The 27,005-nt window shown below is 50.6% G+C and overlaps 3 protein-coding genes across 27 annotated transcripts in view; 2 read left to right on the top strand and 1 right to left on the bottom strand.

Annotated features, from left to right (window-relative positions):
- Positions 1 to 2,994, top strand: part of UBE3B (ubiquitin protein ligase E3B) — a 24,867-nt gene extending 21,873 nt beyond the window's left edge. For 13 of the 14 annotated variants that reach the window (XM_080372504.1, XM_080372501.1, XM_080372515.1 and 10 more), the window contains one exon: positions 68 to 2,994. In XM_080372504.1, the coding sequence (XP_080228630.1) occupies positions 68 to 259 (192 nt within the window). In that variant the 3' untranslated portion in view covers positions 260 to 2,994. The remainder of the gene's footprint in view (positions 1 to 67) is intronic. The other variant, XM_080372506.1, reaches the window with a different exon arrangement.
- On the bottom strand, positions 2,145 to 13,053 carry MMAB (metabolism of cobalamin associated B; the record flags this gene model as incomplete). Of its 11 annotated transcripts, none has more annotated exons than XM_080374007.1 (9): positions 2,145 to 8,699; positions 9,094 to 9,153; positions 10,178 to 10,242; positions 10,570 to 10,667; positions 11,044 to 11,116; positions 11,987 to 12,044; positions 12,396 to 12,489; positions 12,602 to 12,678; positions 12,767 to 13,053. In XM_080374007.1, 9 exons carry the CDS (start codon positions 13,051 to 13,053, stop codon positions 8,612 to 8,614), a joined length of 900 nt encoding a protein of 299 aa, XP_080230133.1. In that variant the 3' UTR covers positions 2,145 to 8,611. The 11 variants fall into 11 exon arrangements, 7 of the variants coding, with proteins under 7 accessions (XP_080230133.1, XP_080230136.1, XP_080230131.1 ...); XM_080374010.1 differs by having other exon boundaries at positions 12,890 to 13,053; XM_080374005.1 differs by having other exon boundaries at positions 12,771 to 12,850.
- On the top strand, positions 13,033 to 27,005 carry MVK (mevalonate kinase). 2 transcript variants are annotated; one of them, XM_080373818.1, is made up of 10 exons: positions 13,033 to 13,202; positions 13,303 to 13,450; positions 14,456 to 14,603; positions 15,879 to 16,034; positions 18,984 to 19,087; positions 20,157 to 20,202; positions 20,988 to 21,078; positions 21,555 to 21,671; positions 24,832 to 24,985; positions 25,331 to 27,005. In XM_080373818.1, exons 1-10 carry the CDS (start codon positions 13,125 to 13,127, stop codon positions 25,480 to 25,482), a joined length of 1,194 nt encoding a protein of 397 aa, XP_080229944.1. In that variant the 5' UTR covers positions 13,033 to 13,124; the 3' UTR covers positions 25,483 to 27,005. The 2 variants fall into 2 exon arrangements, with proteins under 2 accessions (XP_080229944.1, XP_080229945.1); XM_080373819.1 differs by having other exon boundaries at positions 13,081 to 13,202; positions 25,287 to 25,420.

The following is a 27,005-nucleotide window of genomic DNA, read 5'->3' as shown; positions in this document are numbered from 1 at the left end:
TAGGCACCCCGCTTGGAAGCAGCACAGCAGAGAAGTGCAGAACTGATGTGTTTCTGCCCTTTTCCAGGACACTGGTGACACGCTGGGCAGTGTGCTACGGGGCTTCTTCACAATCCGCAAGAAAGAGCCAGGTGGGCGTCTCCCAACCTCCTCTACGTGTTTCAACCTCCTCAAGCTTCCCAACTACAGCAAGAAGAGCATCCTGCGGGAGAAGCTGCGCTACGCCATCAGCATGAACACTGGTTTCGAGCTGTCCTAGTTGCCATGGCCCTGGACTCCGCAATGGGGGGCTCTCAGAGCTGCTGACTGCTGCTGGAGGTGGAAGCCTTCGTGCACAGAGGGTGGATTGGCTCCACGGGAGCTGACTGCTCACTCGAGGGCTGGAGAGATGCAGCTGATAATAGAGGCTTACAGGGAAGAGCTGCTGGGCTAGACAGGGCTGGCTCTTGGGCACTGCTCCAGGATGAAGGAGGTGATGGGCCTGACCCAATACACTTCACTTGACACCCACGTAAATCGTCTTTAAAAAGCAAACCCCAGGGGAGCATAAAAGGAACATTAAAAGTGCCAGTCAGATTAGTGACCGTAATACCCCCCAGCAGGCTGTGCAGCCTGGGCAGCTGCTGCTGTGGGAGTGTTTTTTTTTCCTTTCCCAGGAGATGGTTCAGTTTATTACTGGGTAGAAGTCAGTCTGTGGGAAAGCTGCACAAAGGCAGAAAGATGACGGAGCCCACGAGGAGACGAGCACGAGGCTGCGGTGTTGGATGTGCCATGAAATGGGCACCGTTCACTCAGGACAGGTACCACGCAGGGGCTTCCTGATGCCCTTGCTCTCTGCAAGGCCTTGGCATTTGTCTCAGAGAATAAACCACTTGCCCAGTCTTGAGAAGCAGCAGGTTAAATGGAACCAGATGGACCCCGCCATTCTCAGGAAGGTTTCAGAGTGCTGTAGGTTAAGAGCTCAAGCAGCAGGCATGGAGGAGGTCAGTGTGCTGAGCCAACTGTGCTTCTGCCAAGCTCTTGCCAGGGCCTGTGCTTTGGACGAAAGGGGTGGTTGCCTGATTTTTCTCAGGAGCGGAAAAGGTTTAATTTTATTTAGTTTTCAGAGGACAGGAGCTGGCGCAGAGCTCAAGCAGCCCTCACCCCCCAGCACAGTGCTCAAGTGGGGCAGGTGCCTCCTGTGATCTCTGGAAGGGGAATGTGTCGAGCTGCTGAGAGCCTCTGGAAACCTCCGCTGGCAAAATTCCTCTTACTTGGATAGAATTTTCACTTTGCTTGCAGGCCCTTTTGTTAGGGAGATGTGCTGTTTCAAACCAGGACTTGGCCTCTGTGTAACAGCCACATTTGCTTTGTTGCCAAACTATTTATTTTGGTCGCTTTGTCTCCAGCCTTATATTTTTAACAGCTGATGTTTGCCTGTAGCAGGCAGCTTTTTAAGGTGGTTCTGAAAGGCAGGGGCGGGGGAGGTGCACATGTGTGTGTTGGGAAGGTGTGGACCCTTCCTGCTATTTCTAACGAAGTCCAGAGCGTGATTTGCAAAGTGTCTCTGCAGCTTCCCAGCCTTGCTCCCTCGTGCTGCTGCAGGTCCTGCCTCAGCCCAGGTGAGAGGAGACCCTGCTGTCTCCTGGGCTGCTCTGTCCCTGCTGGGTTTCTGGCACAGAGGAAAGCCATGCATGTTCTCCTGTTCAGGAGAGGATTAAAAACCGGGCATCTCCTCCCCTTGCTCTGTTGCTGCTCACTAATAAAACAAGCTCCTGCAGAGGCTGCTAGTATCTCCCCTGGACTTCCCTTCCTTACGTGACATGGCAGCGGCGACCCTCGCCCTGCGCCCTGGCCCCTCTGTGCCGTACGGGCAGGTTGGCTGCAGAGCCTTGCTGCACAAGTCAGCTCGCAGCAGCTGCTCGAGTGCAAGGCTGCCATACCCTACCTCATCCTCTGGCTTGCCTCAGTCCATCTCGTGGGGATTCACATCCCCAGGTGTGCTCAGCAAGCACAGGTCTCCATGGAGAGAAGGCTCCCTGGGCTCTTAGACCCTCTCCACGATACATTGCACATTTCAAACAGACCAGAAAATATTTGGCACCATTCAGCCAAGAGTACAGAGATGGCCTTTGCTTCCTTTTTCTCTTCTGTCTTGCTTCAGCTGGTTTTCAGAGAAGTAACCCTTTTTTTTTTTTTTTTTAGAACCAAAGCCTGGAAATGCATCTGGAAAGCAATGTCAGGATCCTTTTTCTGTGTCAACTCAGTAATATTGATCAGAAGTGTTAGTGAGGATGGGAATATCTGCATTCAGAGCATCCAAGATGCTGGACTATGAGTCTAGAGAAATTAATGATACTCAATTTTTTAATTTCTTTTTTTACCTAGAACATTTCAGCATTAACCAGTTGTTGACTGTGTAGTGGAGAGGTTTAGGCACTGACTTGTACCAGTCATAGTTTAAAATATCACACACAATCTCATTTTTTCTTCTAGGGAAATACAGTGTGTCTAAATAGAGCACAATGATTGTTCTATGAAGCGAATTGTTGAACGCAGCAAAATAAAATCTTTGCTCCCCTTTTTTTCCTTCATTCCTCAGGAGTACAATTCCTAGAAAAGATCTTAATGCAGACTTAGCTAGGTCCCTCCAAACCGGGAAATATTGCACTACAAGACACTACATCCAATTTTGTAGCTAGCGTATAAAACGTGATTGTCTATAAATGCCCTGGTGGCTGTGTGTGCAGCAATTTCTCTTGAGTAGCTGATTTCTGTATGACTGGGAGGCTTTAATACATTTTTACCTGAGCAGAAGGCTGCGAACGTGTATCGGTCCCTGCCTGCACTGCTGTATTCTGCACGGGTGTTCTTTGTAGGGCAGGGATCGGTTTGCCATGGGAGATTAATGACTATTTTTTCTATAGAAGACTTGCTGCAGTGGAGACCTTGGTTACATCCCTTGTATTAGAAATGCAGGGAAAAGAAAAAATAAACCTGGTATGAGTAAGATGATTGGATGTCTCTTCTTCCTTTCCCAAGGGGCAGGGAAATTGCTGGATGTAATGTTTCTGCTCAGAGCGTGCAGCAGAGGGAAAAGCAGAGCTTTGGGGTACCGGTACCTCTGCCAGGAGGCTGCAACACAGGGGATGGAGGGGGCTGGTCCCTTGGGAAATCCCTTTGGCCAGGCTGGTTCCTGGTGCCTGTGCCCAGTTGTCCCTGAGAGGCGAGCTCCTTCAGGCACTGTGAGTGTCTCTGAGCCTGAAGGGACCTGGCAGAGTTGTTTGAAGGTGTTCTTCTTGCATCTTGGAATATGCTTGGGGAGTTGCTACTTGGACTTCCAGGTTGCTGTGCCTTTGGTTGTTGGTATTTGCACAAGAATATCGGTACTCCTTGGGTGCAGTGGGTGGTGAGCCTGGCTCAGGGCAGGCACTGGGGGTAGTGGTGCTCTACCCCCAGTGGTGGGAAGAGTGGAGAGGGATGCAGGCTGGAAAGCCAAGCAAAGGAGAGCAGAGCAGCGTGTGTCTGTGGGCAGCGCAGAAGCTCCATGTGGTGAGTGGTCTTCTCCAGGAGCTCTGCTGCAGGCAGAACTGGGGGGTGGTGGCAAAGCTGGCTGCCCCCAGGCTCTGCTGCAACCACTGGAGCTGGGCTTGGGTGGCCAGCGGGGCCAACTGCATCTTCGCACTGAGGAATCTTAAGCTTTTTGGCTTGGGGAGGCTTAGGGAGATGGGAGGTTGTGGGGCAAGGCTGTGCATTGTAATATTTTTTTTATTATTATTTTTCGTAATACTGTATTGTAGAAGCTGCCCTAAGGACCAGCCACTGGAGCCAACATGGGGTTTGTTGTTAATACCAACGCAGGCATGGTGTTCCTCCCCTTGCCGGGCTCTGTAAGCATCCTTGGAGGAGTGAGGAGCTGTGCCAGCTGCTCCAGCTTCCCCCCAAGTTCAGGTTTGGTGTGTGGCAGCGCTGATGGTGCTGCGCTCGCCCTGGGACCATGGTGCTCAGGGCCACCCGGTGGGTGCCCGGGCTTTGCTGGGGAGAGGGAGCTCGGGGAGAGCGAGGGAGAGGGCTCCCAGTCAGTGTGCAAGCGCCATTGTTTTGACACTGAGGCATATGGCGCCGTCAGAAACAGCAAAAAGAAACCCCACAGCAGATGCTGCCAAGGCAGAAAGCTGGCAGCAAACAGCCAGGCCTGCAAAATGCCTGCTTCTGCCTGGCGGGCCGGCGCCACGCCGTCTTGCCGGGGCTGGCTCTGCACACACTGTGGGGCTGGCTGAAGGCGAAGTGTGACCGTGGCCGTGGTGCTGGGACCAGACACACACTGGGCACGGAGCTGGGAAGCATCGCTGGAGGCTGGTGCTCCCTCAGTGGCGATGCCGGCAGGGAGTGATGCTGGGGGGTCCCAGCCGTTGGGGCTGCCATGCGGGTAGGCACAGGTGTGTTTGGGGAGCAGGTAGCTCTTCGTGCTGCTCCTCTTCTGCTCCTCCAGACTGTCCCAAGCCCCCAGCTCACGCCAGACTGGTATTCCTTCTGTTGGATCACACGGGTTTGTACAACCTCTCGGCCGGCGCTTCATGCCAGAGCTGGTTGCAGGTTCAGGTGGAGAGGGAGGAGGGTGTGCCGAGCTCTGGTCTCCACATCCCTGAGCAGGAGGAGATAAGGTATTCCTGTGGCTTATTTTTGTGTTTGCTCACGTTTACTGAGGCATGCAGCAGCTCCTGCAGCACGTCAGCAACCTGTGCAGGTGATGGAGTGGTCAGACCTGTGTGGCACTGGCTTGGCACCACTGCCTCCTGCGTTAGTGGTACTTCACTGGTTGTTCAGAAACACGCTTTTGTGGCTGTTTCTAAGGTCAAATTCTTCTATACTGACCCCTCTGCAGCTTCACCCTGGCATGGTTTGAGCACTAGCTATGGCACACTGCCTGTCCGTGCATGCCCTGCATGGACGGGGCACAGAGGTGGGCACTTTCTGCCAGGCTGCAGCAGAGGTGGAACTGAGGGACCGAGACAGCCCTTTCCTCGATGCAACCAGGCTGATTCTCAATGCAAACAAGCCCTGCTTCTGTCTGATGCAGGCACGGTAGCTCTGGGCACCTTGAGGTGCCCGTTTCTAGCCAGGTCCTGCTGTAGCACAAGCTGTTTGGGTGGGGAGGTTTTTCCTTTGACCACTTCCAGGCAAAATGGGTATTTCAGGAGTGTGCGACTGCAGAGGACATGGCCTGATGGCAGATGTAGTCCCTTCTGGTCCTCCAGCTTGAAGGGAGGAGCTCAGGGCTGCTGCTGGCTCCCCATTGCTGGGGCTGTGCACCCCAAAACACGCCAAGCCCCATGCTGCGGGGCCAGCGCATCTTGTCAAGGTGGGGGCACAGACGTGCGAGTCCTTCCTTCTGTGCATTAGCAGAGGAAATGCTGCCTCGTATGAATTTACATATGACTTGGCAAAATGTATGTTTGTGTCATTTCTGCAAGAGCAGCAGCCAGTTCTGCTGCTTACACATCGTGGCGGTAATAGAGGTGCTTGAGTTATAGTGAAACTTATTTCATTTTACAGCTCCTACAGCGTTAACAGATGTACAGGCGTCTGATCCAATCATGCAGCAAGAGATTTTGGGGCCAGTTCTTCCAGTTTTGACAGTGTGTAAGCTAGGAGCAGCCATATATTTTACAAACAAGAATAAACGACCCTTAGCAACATATGTCTGTGCTGGCAGCTCCAACGTAATCATAAATAAGGAACCCTGCTAGGCAGGAATGTATCTGGGCTCTGCATACGGTCAGTATGGACAAAGCATCTGCCTTCCTCCCATTATATTAATGAGGTGCAGGCACTGGAATCCCTATGCTGTATGGCTAGATTTGCTGGGTGGGGACAAAGGACTTGGAAAAGCAAACCCAGAGCAACGGAGCTTTATTTGTTTTAAAGCCTGTATTTCATTTCAGAGACATTTCACTCCTGCTGTCTCACCAGGCTCTCACGCATTACTGCACGCTGCTCCGTGATCGGTAGGAGATGCCAGCTTGGCCACGCTGGAACTTCTTCACTGAACTGGTGCACAAGGTCCCTGCTTCAGCCTCAGTGTCCCCACACCCCTGGCCTCTGCTCCCAGCCCAGTGCAGAGGGTGCGCTGGGGCCCGAGGATCCAAGCCTTGCTGCAGCTTAATGGCAAGCAGCTCCCCTGCGTACCGCGGGGACAGGATTCAGGACAGAAAGGTCCCTTTTACACCGCCAAGCACTGTACGACAAGGTGGTGAAGCAGAGGACAAACACAGCACGCTGTGACCCCTCCAAGGGCTGAGCATGGCCCCTGCAGAACTCTGCTGAGCTGCAGCAGCGCGTGGGGCTGGGACCACGCTCAGCCTGAGCTCTGCTCGCTCCTAAATTCAAGCCCTGGCCCACTGTGCCTGCTTAACTGAAACAACAGGGTCACCCCAGACACCAGCCTGCCTCCGTTTCAGCCCCACAAAAAAAATTGCACAGACGTCTTTGGGTAGAAACGGAACGGGAGGGAGCTGGAAGCTGAGTGCACCCTAATAAATTTAATCTCTATATCATGTTTAAGTGTAGTAGCTAAATTTATTTCTCTTTGCAATCAAAACAATACTAGCTTTGGTCCCAAAACAGTAGTGAGATTTCTTCCCCCCAGCTGGAAAAGAAGAAAATACTATAAATCCATCCCGGAGCTGATTTATATAGCATTCATGAAGAATTTATATTGCAAAGAATTTTATTCAATTAAACTTGAAAAGCCTCTAGATTCCTAAGGTTCAATAGTGATCACTGAGACAGAGCTATCATAAAACTGGATGGCCTGTCTGGAGCAGGCATTGAGAAAATGTCTGATGTGACATTGCAGCTGACGGTACAGTCCAAATCAAGAGCATTTGTCATTGGGATGTGTTACAGGCTAAGGCTTGGAAAATTACTCTGTGAAAAATGTGCATTAACAATAGGCATGAAATATCTGTTTAAAAAAAAAAAAAAAAAAAGGGTGAGTAATGAGACAGCGGTATCTATTAGTGCTGGGCATTCTTCACTCTGACCCCAATCTGATTAAAAAGTTAACACAAAAGCCAGAGACTTTTTTTGGGAAGCAAGTTTCAGGTTGTTTCTACTTAACTAATTGAACAGAGCAAGCTGCATGACTGGCTTAAAAGCTCTCACCACTAAAATTGGCACCCTCAGAGCAGGGCAAGCGCTCTTGATGCGTGTGGATCACCTCACAGCCCACGGGTTGCCACGATGCTCCTCCATACACAGGGAAGACTTAAACGACCCCGTCTGATACGTATTCTTCCCAATCACATTTCCAAGCTGGAAGTGGCTTGGACCTGCCTGTAAAACTGTAAATGTCTGTGTTCTCTAGGCAGCGTGGGTAGCAAGGTGTTAACTCATTCAGCTGGCTGTACCGCACTTGTTTACATAGAGAATATGTTTTTTTGGCACTCTTCGGTCCATCAGGAAGCTGGAACAGAGGATGTCTTCTGCCTGCTCTGCTGAAGCTCTGCATTCTGCCATCGTGACAATTGCAGCCAGATTCTCTAAGCTCTAGGACGTGCTCTAGTCTACCCTGTTGAGGACTCCGTGACAGTGACACTCCCGAGGTCAATGTGGCTGCTAACATGTGTGATACGAGCCCCTTTGGGTGCTAGCCTCTCTCTTCCACCTCTAGCTGTCAGCTGAGGAGGCACCAAGCCCCTGCTACTCCTCACAGCCCCTTTATCTGCAAATTTAGTGGCTTGAGTCACCTCTAGTAGATAGATACTCAAACTAAACGAGGGCTCTACTCCTTCAGCTGGTACCTGCATCCAGAGGGGGATGCTGTGACCAAACCTGTGCGTTCAAAGGGGTGTGGAGTTAGCCCCAGCTATCTAAACTGAGCTTGACACGACCTGTATGATTTGGCCCTTCCTCCTTTAATCCCTCGATCCTGTGTGAGCCTCAGTTCCTGGCAGAGGACGCACTGGATTGTCAGCACAGACATTCTTCACATGCATAAAGAGAGGCAGCCAGAGCCAAAGAATTCCTAGTGCATTCCTGTAAATCTACCCAGCTCAGCTTCAGCCAGAGCTGATGGATTGAAAGCAACTTAAAAAAGAAAAGCACGCTGGGCTCAGTATTAAAGTATGACAGTTAAGGGCCCTTTGGTACAAGTAAATCACATTTATTATTTCAAAGCTTGCGGACAGAGTTCCTGAATCTCTACCCAGTTGCTGTTCCATATGAGCATTATGACTTCCAAAGAGAAGCTGATTGTTTTCTCTTCTTCATTCCTCAGAGTCCTGTCAAAGCTTTTCCACAGCACCTGCCACTGCCTAGGGAAACGAAGACATCGCTCGAAAATCAGCCATAGTTCTTTGAAGTCTCCTGCCTCAACTCCAACCCAGGGCAAGCTAACTCTGATGCCATCACTGCAGTGTCGTACAAAGGCATTTGGACAAGGCCCAGTGAACAGAAGAGCTGTGTCCCTCACAGTAGTTATGAACAAGGTCCTAGTTATTTAAGCTGGAAGTTCTTGGCAGCTCACATTACCGGTCCAGGCTTGCCTTCTTTCCCTTCCTTTATGGGGGAAAGCAGTCTGCTGGATTTAGCTTCCCATGATCAAGGAAAGAAACATCCCAGCTCCCAGTTACGGTTCAGGCTTTATATATATTTTCTCTTCCTTCCCTTCCTTCATTGCAGCGTAACGCGCCAAAACGAAGAGATAGTCGCTCAGTCTGGAAACCAAGGGAAAAAGCAATGAAACCGCTTCTCACACCAGGTGTGTTCGTATCCAGCAATGCACAACTACACAGCAAATCACTCTGATTACAGCACAAGAACTTCAGGTGAAGGAAGGCAGAGACCACACGAGAAAAGATTTCCAAAATGGCCCTCGTTAAAGAAAGCTGACTACTCCCTCAGCCCTGCAGCAGTGCCTGCAAACATAGAGGCCTTGCAAGAATACTTTCTCAACAAGCTGCTTGTTGAAACTTCATCTTATTCTAGAAGGGAAGCTTCTTGAGAAGTAAAACCCCACCACTTTATCCCAAGACTAAGGGAACAACATGAGGCACGCTTCAGTAGTATAGAGCAAGGCTTTGGGATTTGGTTGTTTGGGGTTTTTTTTACCTGTTTAAATATTTGGCCACGTTTGGATCTGCTTCTCCTGCTTGTACTAAAGGAACCACGCTAGAAAAAGAAAAAAATTAGTGTATTTAGCTTTGTAGTTCTTGAATGCACAAAGGACTGCGATGCACTGGAGCACCAACCTTCACACCGCAACCTCACCTGAAGTCCCCATTCTAACTCTCCACAGCAGGTGTGAACGCTGTTTACTTCCCCAAGGGGAATGTGCGGTGGCTAAATGATGCAACTAATTTTTATAATGGCTCCCCTCCTCTAAAGGATACTCATTAGTGGCTATCACTCAACAATAGGAGTAGTTTGCAGGATAATGGTACTTTTCTGCAGGTAAACAGGGACCCTTTTGTTGAGGGCACAGAGCTGTTCCTTGCCTCCTGACTGGTATACAGCTCTTTCTAGCTTTCTTTTGACAAGAAAACACTGACTGTGATTAGTTTTTTTTAAGATCACGCTGCTCCAGTGTATCTTGTCAGAGTAGCGATTCTCACAGCAGAGCACATCCACAAAAACATCTTCCTGCACATCAGCAGCTGCAGTAAAGAATCCCCAGCAACTTAGAACTGCTGATGAGCAGGTTCAGGCTAAGACAAGAGACTTTCCGTGGAAGTGATTTACATAACGAGCAGGCAAGAGTTGGCTTCTATGGACCTTACCAGGGGAGTTTTCATCTCCAACAGAGAAGTGAGACAAGGTAGGTGCGGGCAGTAACATCTTAAGCCACTACAAGCTTCCCTGCCAGTGCCCCTGCTTCCATGTGTGCTAGCCTACAAAATACATTTAGCAAACCAGATAGGAGCTGAACACGTAGATGCATCTCAGTGTAAACCTGTCTGTTCTTTCTGAAGTTCTTAGCTGGAATGACCCAGTTCAGGGGAGGGAAGAGAGACTTGGTTTTTGCTGACTGCACTCCTGGAATTTGACTAATACAAACATACAAAGCTCAACTCGAGCTCTAGCTGAGTGCAATACAGCTACGGTTGATTGCTCTGACTGCAACAACTTGCTATCATTGCAGCATTCTGATCACCTTTTATCAATTTTATTCTGTTACACTACAGCCAACACTCACCACCTTTCAGCTCTGCGGCAGACAGCTCGGGAAAAATGGAGAGCAGCACTGCTTTTACCTCCTGACTGAAACAACAATGAAACAGCGCATCAATGTCTGCTAACAACAGATACAGCCATCCACCTTATTGTGTAACTGCAGCAAAGCTTATCACATCTCACACAGGCGTACAACTGAGCCCTGTGTTATGGCTAGGCAACTGGGAAGAGGTATCTGAATGCAGTAGGATGGGGAAATTTAACTCAACTGGGTCCTTCTCTCTGTTTTTCTTTTGCTGTTTGTCCATGCAAATAACGGTCTCAGAACCTGCTTTCCCACAGCAAGTGGTAGAGCAGATTCACCCCAACAAAGAGAGCCTTCCCTAGTCAGTGAAAGGCATAAGCAGTACCTACTGGCAAGATGAAAGCTCTGAGTGGAGGAAGCTGCTCAGAGTAACTGTCAATCCACTGCTCCAGCTCCAGAACCGGCTTCTCACTAAAATACGTTCGTTCTACAGAGGGAAAAGAGGAATCAACTAAAAGAAATGCAGAATTGATTTGGTCTGCTGTCATATTTCTTGGATCAGTAAGCCCTAAGGAAGCATCCCAAAAAAATCCTGCTACAGCAGGGCTGGCTCCCCATTCAGCAGCTGAGGATGGGTGTCAGCGTTGGGGCAGCACCTCAGACCAGCTTGTATCGCTTGAGTCACAGGAACGCAGCAGCCTGTGGGGCCATGCGTGACTTCATTCAGCACCCAGACACGCACTGCGGAGCAGCCCTCGGGTAGCTCTACCTACCACATACTGGAACAACCTCCCCATTGCCAGTCTAGAAAGACAGCTGTGATTCAAGAAATGTTATCCCAGGAAAGATACTGTGGGGCTTACTTAAATGAGCCCCTCTGGCTGAGGAGAGAGGTGTCGCGATGTTGGAGCCCACATCCTGCAGCATACACTGGACCTAGATGTGGCAATCAGGACAAAAATAAGAAGCGCTTTCATTAACCAGCCTTTGATGCTCCCGTAGAACTGCAGCAAGATCTGGGAGGCGACAGCTGGTTGTGCTGATTAAAGAAGATCCTACCCTTGTTGTTCATCATCCCCCAGCCTGCTGGCAGGGGGGATCAGATAAGTGCTCCCTAATTGCTTTATGAGAAGCCAGATTAGCACATGTACTTGTTTTCACTGGCACATTAAACCACCCTGGCTGACTTTGCAGAAAGCAGGCTGTGGAGTGCTCACATAATCCCTTTGCTGGTAGGACACCAAACCAGTAACCTCTGGAAGAAAAGCAGTGACAAACAGCTGCAGACAGTGCTGGCTTGATGTCACGTCCACTTCCAAAATGGGCATCTCTCCATAGTCCGGGATACTTAAAGAGACTATCTGGTAAAGCTTTTTAAAATCTCTGATTATAGCTCCTTCTGCATTCTTGTGCACAGCACAGCTAATTACCAAAATTCACAGACTGCCACAGTGGAACACATCACCCGCCTTTGTGCCCACGTGGTTACTTTGCCCCGACTTCAAATCTGAGGCTATGGGACAAGACTTGTGTCCATAACCATGTATAGTAACAGGTCTGAATAAACCTAGTGATATGTTTGTCTGCCCCAAACTAATTACCTGTTCTACCAGTTTACTTCTTGGTTAAAGAAATTTATTTAAGAGTGCAATCAAGGGTCAGAGTCTTAAATATTTATTTCAATACTAAATTTATTAAATTCCTGCGTGTCAGCAGGAACATTGTGTCTAAATGTTAAGAGTTTAAGAATACATTTCAATAGCACAGATGTGACTACAATGGGTGAGGATTATCATTAATACTCACTTTGTGAAGCTGCTCAACAAACGTGTGGCCCTTTTCACTACTAAATTCACCAGCAAGCCTATGTTAAAAAAAAAAAAAAAGAAGAAAAGAAGAGTTAGCTGGAAATTAAAAAATGACCATGATTGTATATGTGTTTTTCCTAAGGAAATTTGGCCACTCCTGGCTGTCAGTGCCACCCTCCAGAGAAACCCGGGCACAGCATATCCTGATGGGTGCTGGGAGCGCGGTTCTGAACAGAGGTGCTGCCCCAAGACCCCCCGCAGCAGGGGGCTGGGGTGTATCCCCAGGCCCTTGGGCACGGGGAGGGGGGGGGAGCGGTGCGGCCTGCCCGGGGCCAAGGCTCCCGCAGACCATGGCAGGCCACGGCTGGGCCTCCGCGGCGGGCCGGGCTGCGGGGACAGGGGGTTACCCGATGGCCGAGCTCAGCTCATCCGTGGCTCCCAGGGCCTCGAAGATCTGGTCGCCCTTCGGCCTCCGCTCGCCGGTGAAGGTGCTGGAGAAGCCTTTGGGAAGGGCCCGGGGGCGGCGCTCAGAGGCCGGGACCGGCCAGCGGAGCCACGGGGGTCGGGCCGGGCTCTGCCCCGAGGTCCCCCCCTCGCCGCCCCCGGGCGCTACCTGCGTCTCCCGTCCTCGTGTAGATCTTCGGGGCCCGGTCGCTGCGGGGGCCGCGGGCGGAGGGGGCGCCGTCGGGGCTGTGGGGGCACAGGTCGTGAGAGGAAGCACCGGGCCCTCCCCCGCCGGGCCTACCCCGCCGGGCCCCCGGCCCATCCCGGCGCTCACCTACCTGCCCGCCCCGCTGTGCTGCCACCGCCGCCCCGCCGCCAGCAGCCCCCGCAGCCCCCTGCCTGCCGCCCGCCGCAACATCCCTCCCGGCCGCCGTAGCCGCCGCCGCCTCCCCCTGACCCTCGGCGGCCACCGTCCCTCCCTTCGCCCCCGCTCGCTGTCACCCCAGCGCCGCACCACTCCGCACCGCCGCCTTCCCATTGGCCTTTCCGATGTCCCGCCCTCGCAAGGATCCCGACTATTGGTTCGAGGGTAAGGAGGGTGGGGCAGAGCTCGGCTCCCATTGGCGAGCGGGGCTGTCAGTCCGCGTGGTTGGAGTTAGGCGGCTGAGGCGGCGGTGGCGGCTTTGCGGGCGATGTGGGACCGGAGCCTGCTGCTGTCCGCCCCGGGGAAGGTGATCCTCCATGGGGAGCACGCCGTGGTGCACGGCAAGGTAAGGAGCCTGCCGCCGGCTCCCGGGGCTCCAGCCCGGCTCCCCTGGCTCCGGCCCGGCTCCCCTCAGCTCCCCTGACGCCGCTCCTCCTTGCCCGTAGGTGGCCTTGGCTGTGGCGCTGGACCTGAGGACCTTCCTCCGCCTGCGGCCCTGCGGTGAGGGCCGGGTCCGCGTCCGCCTGCCCGGCGTCGGCGTCGTGAGGAGCTGGGAGACCCCCCGCCTGCAGGCCCTGCGGAGGGGGTTTGCAGGCAAGCGCTGGGAGGAGGAAGCCGCTGCCCCTGTGTCCGTGGGGCTCCCGGGCCTGCTCGGTGCCCTCTGGCTGCGCTGGGGCCCCTGTGGGTACCCCGCTGGAACCCCGCAGCGTTGGTTGTTGCCCCTGCAGAGCGTCGCTCGGCCTTGCCTCTGACCACGCGCAGTGTGTGTTTCACTACTGAGTCCCTGCACGCTGCCGGCTCAGGCACGCACGCTCCCTCCCTCTGCCTCTTGTGACCTGCCTGATGCTCTGGGACCCGAGAGTGGCCCTTGCCCTGGCTGTGTCCTCCTGGTTCAGGTTCCTAAGGGCTTGTTCTAGTACTGCTGTGTCTCAGGCAGTGCTGTAATACATACAGGAGCCAGCCGGGGACCACATCCAGGTGTATTACCAAATCTGGTCTGAGTTGAGAGCTCTTGGGGATGGCAGGGATACAGGGCCTGTTTTCCTGCCCCTTTGCCAGCCCTCACTGGAACTTTTGCAGCATCTTATGCTGGGTGCGGTCCCTGACTGATGGTTGTGCTGTTTCCCTCCAGAGCAGCTGGCATTAACTCTTGTGATCCTCATGAGCACCGTTTGCTTAGCAGAAGACAGAACAAAGTCTGCTGAGTCGGAGCATTGGTAACCTCTCTTGGTACTGACCAAAAGTTCTCTTATGCTCTGCCTGCTCCTGGCCATTTGGAGTCCAGACTTGTGTGAAACACATCAGAATATCCCTTCTGGTGATGGATGGGTGCACTGGGAAGTGTAGGCAAGGAGGCAGTTGCTATAATACAACTTAGGTGTGAAATGTAGAAACACTGGGTTTTCGGAGTGACTAGTGGAGATTTTGCTTTTATTTTATCATGAATCCTTAGGTAGAAGGTTTGTAGGTGAAATCTGAAATTGGCTCAGTCTGTTTCTGCCCACTGTAACAGGAGATGTTGTTCTTCTATATACTACTTTCAAGTTTAACAGTTTCCTGGTTTCTAAGTGTTCAATTTTTCCCTGCTTGCTTCCATAGCTGACTTTGATGAATCTAAGTCCCCCAGCGTAGAACAGCTGGATACACTGAAAGAGTTTGCTGGAATCGCTGCTGGAGCCTCAGCTCCCGAGAGCCTTGCTACTCTTGCCTTTCTTTATATGTGCCTGGCTATTTCGGCTAAGTATGGGTAAGGCTATCTTCCTGCCCCAAAATAAATATGTTATCTTGAGTGTTGTTCACCATTAATTGCTTCTACAAGGTCACAGGAAGAAATGAAATCTTTGAGGCAAAATAAGAAATTACAAGGAATCTCACTTTATTTAGGTTCTGAGTGCCTCAGAAGACACTCTTCAGAGCTGAGCTGTTTGGTGGGTGGGGTGCCCCAAGGAGGTGGGCTGGGAATCATCTGCTCTCATTTAGGCATCCGGCTTTGAGGTGCTTAAGTTGAAGCAGTTCATCCTGCTGTTCCTGCACAGTCAACAGAAGCAGGCACAGACATCCCTCCCTCCAGCAGACAGCTCATTTTATCCTGGCTCAGGTTAGGAGAACTGCTGCAGAAATGAGCTGTGAATTCATTGTCTGAGCTAAGTCTGATTGCTCCTGTGGGCTGAATCTCCCTAAAAATAGGAGAACTTGGGGTAAACACAGCTCAGAGCTGTTCATGTTTCTAAACTTGACCAATACTGTTGATGATGCCAGTGTAAGTTACTGGACAGGTGCTCGGGGTGATGTTGCATACAGCGCTGCTTGCTATTTAAAACAAAGTAGAACCTGATTTCAATATTCATAGCAAAGAAATCAAAGGTTAAAGAATTACCATGTGTAGCTGCATTGTGTTTTGCTTTGCAGTCTCTGAGTTGCTTGGTGATAGCACTGGGGCTGTCATCAACCTGCTCCAAAACCATCAGTTCGTAGTCCGTGTCACTCACCAGCCAGTGAAAAGGTCCTGGGTTTGATACTGGGGTCTGTAACACAACCCAGATGCATTTGGTGGAGAAAAGGGGCACGTGGGCACAGATATGTGCATCTTTAATCTTCCCCATCAGCTTGTCGCTCCAGTGGGATGTAACTGCAATTATGGATTTGGGATATTTATGCTTCATTTAGAAATACATTTAAAATCGTGTTTACAACAATCTTTGAAGGGTCTCTTTATGGTGCTGCTCAAGTATTTGGTTACTAAGTGCCCCTGCTAGCAGCTTGACAAGCTGTGCTAATCATAGATCCAATTCAGCAAGGCTTTGTTCTAGTACAATAGCTTAGCAAGGCTACTCAGCTGTGCTAACTGAGCACTCGTGAAGCCCGTGTGCCTCTGATGCGATGCGTATGCATGTGCTGATGTTGCCAGATTTTGGCTAGCTTTTCCTGCGATCAGTCCTAATTGGCATCTTTTGCCTTTGAAATGTTGTCTCAAGACGGAATTCAAGGTCGTTGTGTTAGATCCTGTATGTTTGTGTTTCAGAGATGTTCCGAGCGTGGACATACTGGTGTGGTCTGAGCTGCCCACGGGAGCTGGGCTGGGTTCAAGTGCCGCCTATGCTGTTTGCTTGGCAGCGGCCCTGCTGACAGTGTGCGGAGCCATCTCATGCCCTCTGAAGGAGGGAGAGTCCACAGCCAGGTAACGCACTGAGGAAGTGTCCCTGCTTTGATTGCATGGCCTGGGGCGGCTCTGCTGTGCTCTCTGTCTTTCCTTCTAGCTGCAGAAATTCTAGTACTGGCACCTCTCTTGATCTCTCTAGCCGACTCCTGGGCTATGGCCGCAGCAGCAGCCCTCTGAGCCCAGCTCCTTTCCGTTCCTCTCCTATCGCTGCCGTGTGTTCCCAGCAGCAGAGACATGCCCTGTCGCAGGGCTCTGACCTGTGAATCATGTGTTTACAATTTGCTTCTCCTGGTAAAAGCAACTGGATGCAGAGACTTCATAAAACTTCCACCCTTTCGCTTGTCTAGTGTAAGACAGATATATTTTTTTTTTAAAAAAAAAAAAAGCGCTTTATTTTGCCAAGCAAAAAAACCACACACACTCTGATGTGGCATTTTTTTTTAACCTCTATTTCCTCTCTGTCCCTGAGCATCTTCCAGTTTTTGCTTTGAGTCCTCAAGGAGTTGATCCTTTCTGGGGTTTGTGCATTTTCATGATGATTTTTTTTTTCTGCGTGTGGTACATTTCCTGCTGATCTCCTGCCTGAGCTTCCCCTTTATCAGTGGCTGGTGAAAGGGAGTTTCTTTCCTCCTGCCATTGGGTTGCTTTCCTGTGGAGTTCAGTCTTGAAAAACTGGTTTGCTCTGCTTAAAGATGCGTATCACAGCTGGAGCAGCAGAACCCTCTATTGTGTGCTTCGTGCCAGGTGCAACCTTTTATGGCTGGCTTCTGTGGTTTTTGTGGGGGTCTAAAAGTGAGACAGCAAGAGGGGGTAGCTCTGTTCTGCTGCAAAACCTGGTTTTGCAGCCTGACCCAGAAGCACGTTCTTGGAGTGGAGCAGTTTGTACACCCTGCTCAGGCAAATCTCCCAAATAGTCACACAGCACGAGAAATAAAAGGCCAGTTCCAAACCAGGCAATGAGCAGTGAGGATGTCTTCATTCCCTGCTCGTACTTCTTAGCTTCAGCTTGAATACAGTGTAACTTTTTTTTTTTTCTTCCAGCTGGCATGCAGAGGGTAAGTGAGAGATGGGGGTGTCAGACTTCAGAAGGTTTTTGCTTAACGTCGCAAGAAAAGAACAGCGTGATATAATGACTCCTGTGTAGAGAAGAATCGCAGCCTCTCAAAGAGGATTAAAAACAAGTGGTTTACAGCAAACTGCGCTTCTATTTTGAGTAGCGGCGGTGTGAGCTGTTTTTCTGAATGCTTCACAGATTAAATATTGGCAAGTGAAATGAAAGGTGTGTGGAGATGGATAAAGACATTCAGCTGAGGCCCAGGGAAGCGGGGGAGTTAAAGGAAGCAGCTTCCAGGTAGCTCTCCGACCTTCTGTCTTGCCTTAGTAGTGGTCAGTGACCATTCTCGTTATTTCATATAAGACTATGTGATGCTTTCCAAAAATCCATGTTTGTGCCTCTGCTCCATCACGTAATACCTGTTCTGGGCCCCGTATTCTAAAAACCTGTCGAATGCACGTTCTCGCTGCACCAAGCACCAGCTCTGATCTCTGTGGAGCATCCCCGATGCTGGGGTATCTGATGCTACCATACATTAGGCCATTTGAACGGTGGCTTGGAACAGGCGCTGTGTGTCTGGACCGCAGAGCAATCCGAGCGGTGTGGCAGGGGAGGATCAGAGATGTGTATTTGTGTGCCTGTGCCAGTCTAAATTTGTTACAGCAAGGAGGGGGAGGGCTGGCTGGCTCCCTGTGGGTGTTGAGCTTCCCTTGCAGTGACAGGGTTTGAGAGAGTCCTTCAGTGTGGAAGTGAGTGGGTTTGAAATAGACTGGTGAGTTCTGAGGGTGGGTGCATGGGTGCATGCCTTGCAGGCCCAAAGCAGTGGCGTGTTGAGAGGTGCTGGGAGAGAAATCGCTGTGGTGGAATTGCAGTCAAGTTGCAGCCAGCAATTAGACTAGACAGTTGGACTAGATCATCTCCAGAGGTCCCTTCCAACCCTGACCATTCTGTGAATTGCTTTGTAACTGGCAGCTCTGCGTTTGCTTTTTGTATTGCTACAGCCCATTAATTAGCATGTTCACTTGGGGGTCTCAACCCTTGCTGAGTCTGACCAGCACCAAACTCTTTGTGCTAGCATTTAAACTCTCAAAGCACTTACCAATTTATGTGGCTGCTTTTAAGACAACAAAGATCTGGGTTTGTGTTTTTAGCATAACACCTTCTGGATCTGCATTTGGTTCCCTTCTGTGCTCTAAATGCCAGCACCCGGTGCAGCTTGGAAGTGTTTGGAGTTAATCCCTAAAAATGAAAGTTCTTTGCTAGAGGTGGTGTGGTTAGAACTGATTTACTTCTGACCCAGTTTGTGCGGTTTCTGCAGCTGAGTGGCTGGCAATTAGAGGCTGTATTTGCACGTGTGAAATGCAACTTTTACTATGCTTTTCTCACATGGTGCCTTCTGCATCTACAAATACATCATCCTGCCTGTTGGTGAGCAGGATTTCAGGCCAAGATGTGTGGTAACACACAGTGTCGGGGAGGTGGGAATGGGTCTGGACTTGCATTCAGTTAAATTTGATCTTCTCTAGGCCAGGGCTAGGATCTTCTCCCTGAATCTGTTCCCTCCCTCGCTGCTGGCCTGCAGCAGGAGCACTGGGTAGTGGTTGTACCCTCCATGCTGTTTCAGTCCGAGGAGCAGTGCCAGTTCCCCTCACAGGGCTGAATGTGTTTCTACGTGTTGCCATGCAGAGAAGTGCCGAGGGCCAGTTAGGCGCTGTACACAGCGGTGCCCACTCTCCACTGAAAGAGTGCAGTGCACAGAGGGGATGTGCAGTGCTGGGGCTCTTCCTACAGCAACTGGGTACCTTGTATGGTTCCTGCCGCTTTTGTATCTCCTGTGGCTTCTGATGCTTCTCTCTGTCACTCTGCGTGTGCTGATTTTGGTTGTGTATTGGAGTAATTTTCTTGCCTTTCAGGTGGACAGAAGAAGAGCTGACTTTGATTAACAGCTGGGCCTTCCAAGGGGAACGGGTGATCCATGGCAATCCGTCGGGTGTGGATAATGCTGTTGGTACCTGGGGTATGTGTGTGTGCTTGCTGCTCCCTGGCACTGAATATGGGTGCTGAGGAGAGTGTTTCCATTCTCCACTGCAGACTGCACATCAGCTGTGGCATCTGCTCACCAGTTTCCCAGAAGCTGCAATTCTGCAGACGATAAGGCTTGGTTGGGGTTGCTGCAGGTCGCTGAACAGAGCAGGTTGCCTCACTGTGCTGAGGTACATAGAGCAAAGGGACCAGAAACTCCCAAATTCAGGTCCCCATTTTGACCTGAGTAGAGGGACTCGATCCCTGTCTTGGTTTGCCCCATCTGTGAGCTGGGACTGGAGCCAGCTGGGGTGTTGGGGACTGGCTGCAGTAACACCAGAGATCGTCCCCCAGGCAGGTGCTGTAGAGCAGAGCCCCTGCTGCAAATAACTGATACTTAAACATTCTGGCATGAACAAAGAAACCTAATCCTGTCCCAAGGATAATGCAGTAGAAAATGCAGTTGGACAGCTGTCATTTAGTTTCAATTAACAGAGACTTCCAAGTGTTTTGGAAGTGTCCTTGGAGACTTTTAATAATCTTTCTAATGAGACCTAATTGCAGTGCCTCTGTGTAAGTAGGAGCCAAGTGAGACATTCCTTCTGGACAATGAAATTCCATGCTGAAGGACAGCTGCTGACGTGAGTGCACACGTTCAGTCCAGTCTGAAACCTGTATGCTTGGCTCTGCCCCAAGGCATCACTGCTTGATTCTCTCTTTTTTTTTTTTTTTTTTTTTTTTTTTTTTTTTTTTTTTTTTCAGTAAAGATTTAATGGTGGCCAAAGTCTTTGCCTTTTAAAAAATATCTAATGTGATCCCAGAGTAGAGGAGAGCAAAGGGAAAGGCACTGGGTTAACTATGTCCGGCCAGACCCTCTCATTAAGTCAGCAGGGTTAGGCAGATTCATGCTGTCTGAGAACATGGTTCATTTAGTTAGTGTTTCTTGCAATTACTGTCATATGCTCTGGGTGAGGTTCTAAAGATGAAAGACCTTCTGTCTCTTACGACACTGTGTTATCCCTCTGCTTGCTGTGTACTGAGACAATGCATGTATTTTACTTTAGGTGGAGCCCTGAGATACCAATCAGGAAAAATCACACCATTAAAGAGGTAATATTCGAGTTTAAAAATAACACTTACATATGGTGGGTGGAATATGCCAAAGAGGCATTGGGTGGATGTTGTAGGGCATGAGATTGATGGGGGATCACTAACAGTGTGACGGAAGGGCTCTGTAGCCAGGTTTTGCTGTAGGTGTGGGTAGCTTGAGTGTTGTCTTGGTTTGGGGTAGATGGGAACAATGAAATGTTTGGTCATTATCTGACATTAGATGAACACAGCACAAAGGATCAATATTAATTTCATGGCATTATGGGCAGCAGGAACGGATCTGCTCCTGGCAGAAAATGACATTGTGGGGAGGGGGAACTTTTTTGCTTACCTGGTGCTAAGAGTGTGTGAAAACCAAGCTACAGAGACAAATCCAGGTCCTGCCTGTTCCCTCTGCCTCCTGCCAATGAAGTATAATCTGACTCCATTAAAATCTTTCACAGTGCATGAAATTGCTCTATTAGCAGTTAATGGCTACTGCTGGCTAGTCTCATAGATAGTATTTCAAAGGAAAAATTTGCTTGAAAAACATGGATTTCAGTAAATACATTACAGTCCTATTTATAGCGCTAGTACAGTTGTTCCTTGTATCCAAGAAGAACAAGCCTGAACCCAGCCAGCACTTAAGCACCTGCTTAACTTTTTTAAAACTAATGGGACTCCTTATCTTGGGTGTCTTGCTCAAATAGGTCTTTTGAGGCAGAGCAAATTGTAGCTCTCTGGGCCTTGGGAGCTTCTGGGGGACTGTGAAGGAAAGAGGCAAGGAGATCTCTTGTTGCTTCCAGGGTGCCAATGCTGAAGATCTTGCTGACCAACACAAAAGTCCCTCGAAGCACCAAGGTCCTGGTGGCTGGTGCTAAGCAGAAGATCCTGAAGGTGCAGCACCTGTGTGGTCATGGGGATGGAAATGCATGCTGGTGCAGGGTGGGGAGATAACCCTCACAAGCCCAGATCTCCTCATGGGGGACTGCAGGTCTTGCAGGGATCTCTTGGGAGATCCCTCCTGTCATCGCTGCATTCCTATCTGTTGCTATCCCAGCTGCTCTGGGAACAGGGCTTCAGCTCACCTCCTCCCTTTCTCCAGTATTAACAGGGCTTGCCACAAAAATCACCAGTGTGCAACCACGAAAAGAATAGTTCCTTCCTCTGGCCTGTTTCCCTCTCCTCTTCCGTTTTCTGCAGGTGGGAGCAACTTACCCTTGCCCTGCTCTGCAGTGGCTTTTTCTGTGAATGAATAGCCCCAAATGGTGTGAGGAATAGTTTAGCTCAAAGGGGCTGGGGCTGGGTTCATCACAGTGGTATTGGAAGACTAGCAAGCACTCTTCTCATGTCTTGCCTTCCCCCGTTCTCAGTTCCCTGCCATAATGAACCCGGTGCTGGACTCCATTGATGCAATTTCTCAGGAGTGCCAAAGTGTTCTGGAAGCGATGCCTGAAAATCCATCACCAGAGTATTACCCTGTGCTGGAGGTAAGGGGCTTGTTCGCCAGTATTCTTAGACACTGTTACTGTTGAACATCAAAACGTCATTTAAAGAACATTAAGTCTAAGAAAAAAATTGATAGCAGGAAATGTTCAGTTCTCAGTGAAACCATGGTCTGTGTGCGCTGCTTTTAATGCCCTTCCTGGAGCCAAGGGAGAGAAAACGTTGCTGGTGTCTCTCCACAGCAGTGCACAGGGAGGGAGGGAGCGGGTCTGGTGCTTTGTGGACCTGTAGCTCTGGAGGTTTTGTTTCCCTTCACTAAGAAACATGGCGTGAGTTCAGGCCAAGATGCTGCCTCCCTGTGCCACAGGCCAGGCATGCTCGTTCTGGCAGTCACTGCCTGTGAAGCAGCTGCTTTGTCACTGCCAAGGCTGGAGCGAAGAGCAGAGAGCCCAGCAGCCACTGGTTTGTGATGGACTGGTTACGAGCCAGCTCCCATTGCTCTGTGCTCATCCTGGCTCCAGAGAATAACAGAGTTGTGCCCAGAGCTGACCTGACATTGATGCATGAGGTGCATACAAAGATCTGTGTTTGTCTTGGCGTTGTTCAAAGTAGGAGAGGCTGCTGTGGTGGGTAGAAACGCGCTTCCAAGTGGAAGAAGTTCTTTGCAGTGCTGAGTGCGCTGTAATACAGATTCGTGCAACTGTGGGGTAAGGATGCGCGGCAGTGTCCCAGCTGAGGCAAACCTGGCCTGGCTCTGGATGCCAAGTGACTTGGACGATCGAGAACCATTTGGTACCGGCAGTGCAGTTCCTTGTTGGCACCTGGCTCCCTCCCTTTGGTTCTCCTGTGAGGACTTCTGTTTGTCCTTGCTCTTGCTGGTTGGTTGTCCCCTCCACAGCTGTGGCATGCTGCAGAGGTGCAGGAGAGGCCTCTGGGGTGGGACAGGGAGCTGCTGTCCCAGCTCAATCCGTGGCAGCAGCGTAGGGCCACTCTGTTAGCAGATGCTTCGTACAGCCTTCTCTTTGCTTCAGGCTGTTGCACCTCACTGCTTGTGGGTGAGCTGCTCCTGAGGCTGCAGCAAGCACGGGAGGGTCTTCCATGGGATTCATAGCAAAGTCCTTCTGCTCCCTTTGCACCAAGGGAGTGGTGGGTTTCTGTACCCATCAGGGTGGGCTGACCCTAATGAGGGCTGAGCTGGCATCAGCTGGGAGAGATCTGGAGGCTGTCTGCGGCACAACTTCAGACAATTCTTCTCCACCTTAATGCCGTATTGCTCAGGCTGTCGGAAACGTTGGGGGACAGGGAAGAGGAGGGCTAATTTGAAGTGTGCTTCGAGATCCTCACGTGAAAGATGTCAAAACAGCCTTGTATACAATGCCTGGGAAGCAGCACTGCAGTGAGCAGCTTTCTGTCTTGAATCTGTTTTTTTGTCTTGTGCTTGAAGAGCCCACAGAGGCACAGTTGATTATATGCAGCATATATATATATATATTTGGCTGTTTCTGAAATGTGCAGTTCTGGACAGCAGTGTATTTGAACCATCGAACTAGTCTACTGTGTCATAAGCTGTCATCCAATTCCTGGCAGATTTTGGATCAGGAGATGACAGGTGTCTTGGATCATCATAGGCAGTGCTGTGCCCTCACTCAGGCATATAAAGAGGGCTCTAGATGGACGTCTGTCCAACCCAGCACAGAACTTGTGATATATGCGCTCTGCATGTGACTGGCTAATTCGCCTCCCCACATCTGTTTAAAGGCAGTACAGGAATGCTCTGGGGTACAGAAATGGAGGGGGGAAGAGGGATTATTTCTGCATAGTGTTGGCAGGAGACCTGTGTGGAGCTGAGGGAAGGTGATGTGACTGACACCTGCCATGCTGTAGCATGGCTCCCGCTGCTCCCTGTGTGCAGCGTTCTTCCTGGCTTGCCACAGGCAGGGAAGCACTTGGTGGCGTTTGCTGGTGGAGGGAGCCACAGGGTTCCTGTTAGGGAACCTCTCTGGGACTGCTCCCATCTCAGCTGGCTCCCTGCTTGTGACACCCTCTGGGATAGTGATAGGAACAGCTGCCACACGCCTGGGAAATGATCAGGTCAGGGTGTCAGACCAGCCTTGTTGAGAATGAACTTTCTCTGCTGATGGTGCTGATGAGCTGGAAGGGCACTGCAGTGCCTGGGGGCCTGGTGTCAGTTCCTTGTCCTGCTCCAGGCTCACTCTGAGGGTGGCCCAAGCGCTTCCCTTTGCCCCTTAACTCCTCACCTCTAGTACTGGGAGGAGAGAAGCTGTGACCCCCACCTCTGTGAGGTGTTCTCCATTCCTTGGCCATTTGGACTTTGCTGCTGTGGCAGCTTTCTCCAGGAGCAGTGGTGTCTGTGGCTGGCTGGGACAGCATGATAGAGATGCGCTTGCAGCTCACCAGAGCTGGGCAGCTCTGCTTGGAGGGCGGCCTTGCTTGGAGAGTGGTTTGCACTGCTTTTCCCCCCCAGGGAGGACCCTCTCGACCCCACTTGAGCTGGGTGCCAGATTCCCAGCGTGGTGCTGATGAGAGGCCCTTTGGCTCACAGCCCAGGGCCTGCCCGCGAGGAGGGAGAAGTGCTGCACAATGCAAACAGGGGGAGGTAATTTCATGTCCCCTCTCCAGCAATGCCGTTCAGGCTTGGCTGTGTCAGAAGTCCCCTGGATTTAGTTATGCTGGATGGATTGCAGAGCAGGGCAGGGTGACAGCCAGGAATGAGAGATGCTGGCTTAGTGCCCTTCCCACGGCCAGCAAGGGGGCTTGCACAGTCTCCTGCTCAACACTCGTGTGACAGGGGAGAGGTGAAGCTGTCGGGAGGCATCGGGGAGCTCTGATTTAGCACCTGAAATAAATGCCTGCTGGCAGCTTGCAGTGATCAGGATTTTCTCAGGAGGTCTAGAAGCTGTTATACCGCTGTCACTGTGGTGTGCAGCAGCAGCGCCAAGTCATGAGGGGGACAGGGACAGATGAGCAGTGCAGAGTTCAGACTCTGGCTTTGATCTTGCTGCCCAGCGCTGCTGGGCCCTGAGACACACTGGTGGCCTAACTCCCTGCAGAAATGAGATGGCCGTGTAGAGGTGGCTGCGAAAGCAGGGCAGCTCCCCTGCACCTCGCTGGGAAGGGAACCACAGCTGTGAAGAGCCTCTGTCACAATGCATGCTCATCTCCTGTGTGTACGGTTGCTTTTAGGAACTCTTTGATATAAACCAACACCACTTAAACGTGATTGGAGCTGGCCATCCCTCCCTGGATAGGCTGTGCCGGGTGACAGCATCCCACGGCCTGCACAGCAAGCTGACTGGAGCTGGCGGGGGCGGCTGTGGCATCACCCTGCTGAGACCAGGTCAGTAACCTTCTGCTTGCCATGGGCATCTTTCCCCTGTTCCACATGACCCTGCCAGTGGGGTCAGGTTTGGGAGCCAGAAGGTTACAATGCTAGCCCTCGTAGGGCTGTAGTGGGATGTGAAGCTGTGTCACAAGTATGGGATGGCGTCTCGCAGAGCTGCCTGGCAGTGTGGTTTGCAGTGTGTGAGACAGAGGCGATTCAGTGCGTTCATTTATGTGTGTCAGACCTTCAGGGCGTTGGCCCTGTTCCAGGGGGCATGTGTTTAAACGTGCGATGTCCCGTTTCTGTCTCCCTGCAGCAGCCTAGCTGACTAACTGGCTGCTCTTGCCTTCCTCTTGGCAGACACCTCCCCGCTGACCGTGGAAGCAGCCAAGCGAGACTTATGTGCCTGTGGATTTGAATGCTGGGAGACCAATATCGGGGCCCCCGGAGTGACCCTGCACTCCTCCTCGTCTTTAAATGCCAAAGTGCTGCACGCGCTCTTGGAGAGTTAAGCTTCTGCCTCTGGCCAGACTGAGCTCTTGGCACCATATCCTCGGAGCGATAAGTTTTATGTGCCCTGATGCCTGGAAACTTCTCTCCTGCTCTCCTGTGTTGCTGAGGGCATCTAGATGTGGGTGCAGAGCCAGTTTCGGGCCTGGTTGTCGCTGGGAATGCGGGCTGCCATGAGCACCCGGCAGCAACTGCTTGCACTTGGGCTAGGTGCAAGTTTGACCTAGTCTCTGAAAATCCTGTTTTGAATTTACTTTCTCAACTGCTGTGCTAATCCCAAGGGGCAGGAAGAGAGGGTCTTGGCTGGATTCCAACGTGGATAACGACACTTTGCTTGGTTCTGCTGCTTCAGATGCATGTGGTGTCTCTTCCCTTCTCCCCTGGCGTCCTGCAAGGGTGGGCAGTGGAGGCTGGCAAGGTGGATGTGCAGAGCGCTTTGACGTTTTTGGGTGAAAAGCGTCTTGGCAGCTCAGGGCTTGACACTCAGGTCTCCATTTCTCCTGGACTGCAATTCACAGTGGAAAGGAAACTTTAAATACTCTTAAATAGCTCTTACCTGCTACTAATTGAATTAGATAATTAATATGGAAGATACAGCACAATTCCAGTGATATTACCAGTTTTCACTTTCCCATGATCTCTGCCTGGGCTGATAAGTAGGGTCCTACTCATGTTTAAGGTCTGGTTCAAACAGCTACTGTCACCTGCAAGGAGGGTGGCTGAAGGCAAGGGCAGTCTTAAAATTTTCTCTTTGCAATAGCTGTTCTGGGATCTCTCACGCTTTGGTCTTAAACGAGCATGCCCTTCATGCTGCCTGTTGTTGGGTACTTAAACTGTGCCGGGGTGGGGGGAGACTAGGGATGGAGAGGGGTCAGTGACAGAGCAAACACAAATTTGTTTTAGTTTGAAGTAATTGTTCTTAAGTAGAAAAAAAAAAAACAACCCACCACCTTCTGAAAAGCTGACCATAACTTGCAATTGGCAAACTACAAAACCTAAATGCATTTAAACTTATTAGCAAATGTAAATGCATTTTTTTACTTCTGAAATTTTAATGAGTTGTACTATGGAACTAAAGGAAATTGGCAGGTAAGTCTCTGAAGCCAGAGTATCTTGAAGTAATAAGCTGACTCTTAGTGACTGTGGTCTCTTCTATAGCTTCCAAAGAGATTTTATCATTGTTCTGTTTGTCTGGTTTTGTTGTTGTTTTTTTTTTTTTTTAAGTGTAGCTCTGTTCAAGAATTGCTTCATTCAAAGCTGAGTAATAAATTGGCAGAGGTGGGGGGGAGATTGCATTCCTCTTCCAGTACAGAAATAAAAAAAATCAAATGCAAGAAGTTGAGATGTACTAGCTGTAAAATCCTGGCATTGTGATGACCAGCTTTAGTTCACTGATCAGACATAAAACTGTCTCTGGTTTTAATAAATTGATGTTTTTTACGTGCAAAGTGTTCTTTGATAATTATGCTGGATACAAAAGGAAAAAAAGTACCTTACACTGCTTCAATAAAAACAGGTTTCAGAT

This window comes from Falco punctatus (assembly GCF_963210335.1).
Source record: "Falco punctatus genome assembly, chromosome: 1".
In the NCBI taxonomy this organism is placed as follows: Eukaryota; Metazoa; Chordata; class Aves; order Falconiformes; family Falconidae; genus Falco; species Falco punctatus.
Note: the sequence above shows the minus strand (reverse complement) of the source record. Positions and strands in the feature narration are given on the sequence as shown.

Excerpts from the sequence above, each read along its gene's own strand:
- MVK (XM_080373818.1), top strand. The coding sequence starts at position 13,125 with ATGTGGGACCGGAGCCTGCTGCTGTCCGCCCCGGGGAAGGTGATCCTC. Across the intron at positions 13,451-14,455 it reads CCTGCGGAGGGGGTTTGCAG|CTGACTTTGATGAATCTAAG; the intron begins GCAAGCGCTGGG and ends TTGCTTCCATAG. Across the intron at positions 14,604-15,878 it reads GCTATTTCGGCTAAGTATGG|AGATGTTCCGAGCGTGGACA; the intron begins GTAAGGCTATCT and ends TTTGTGTTTCAG.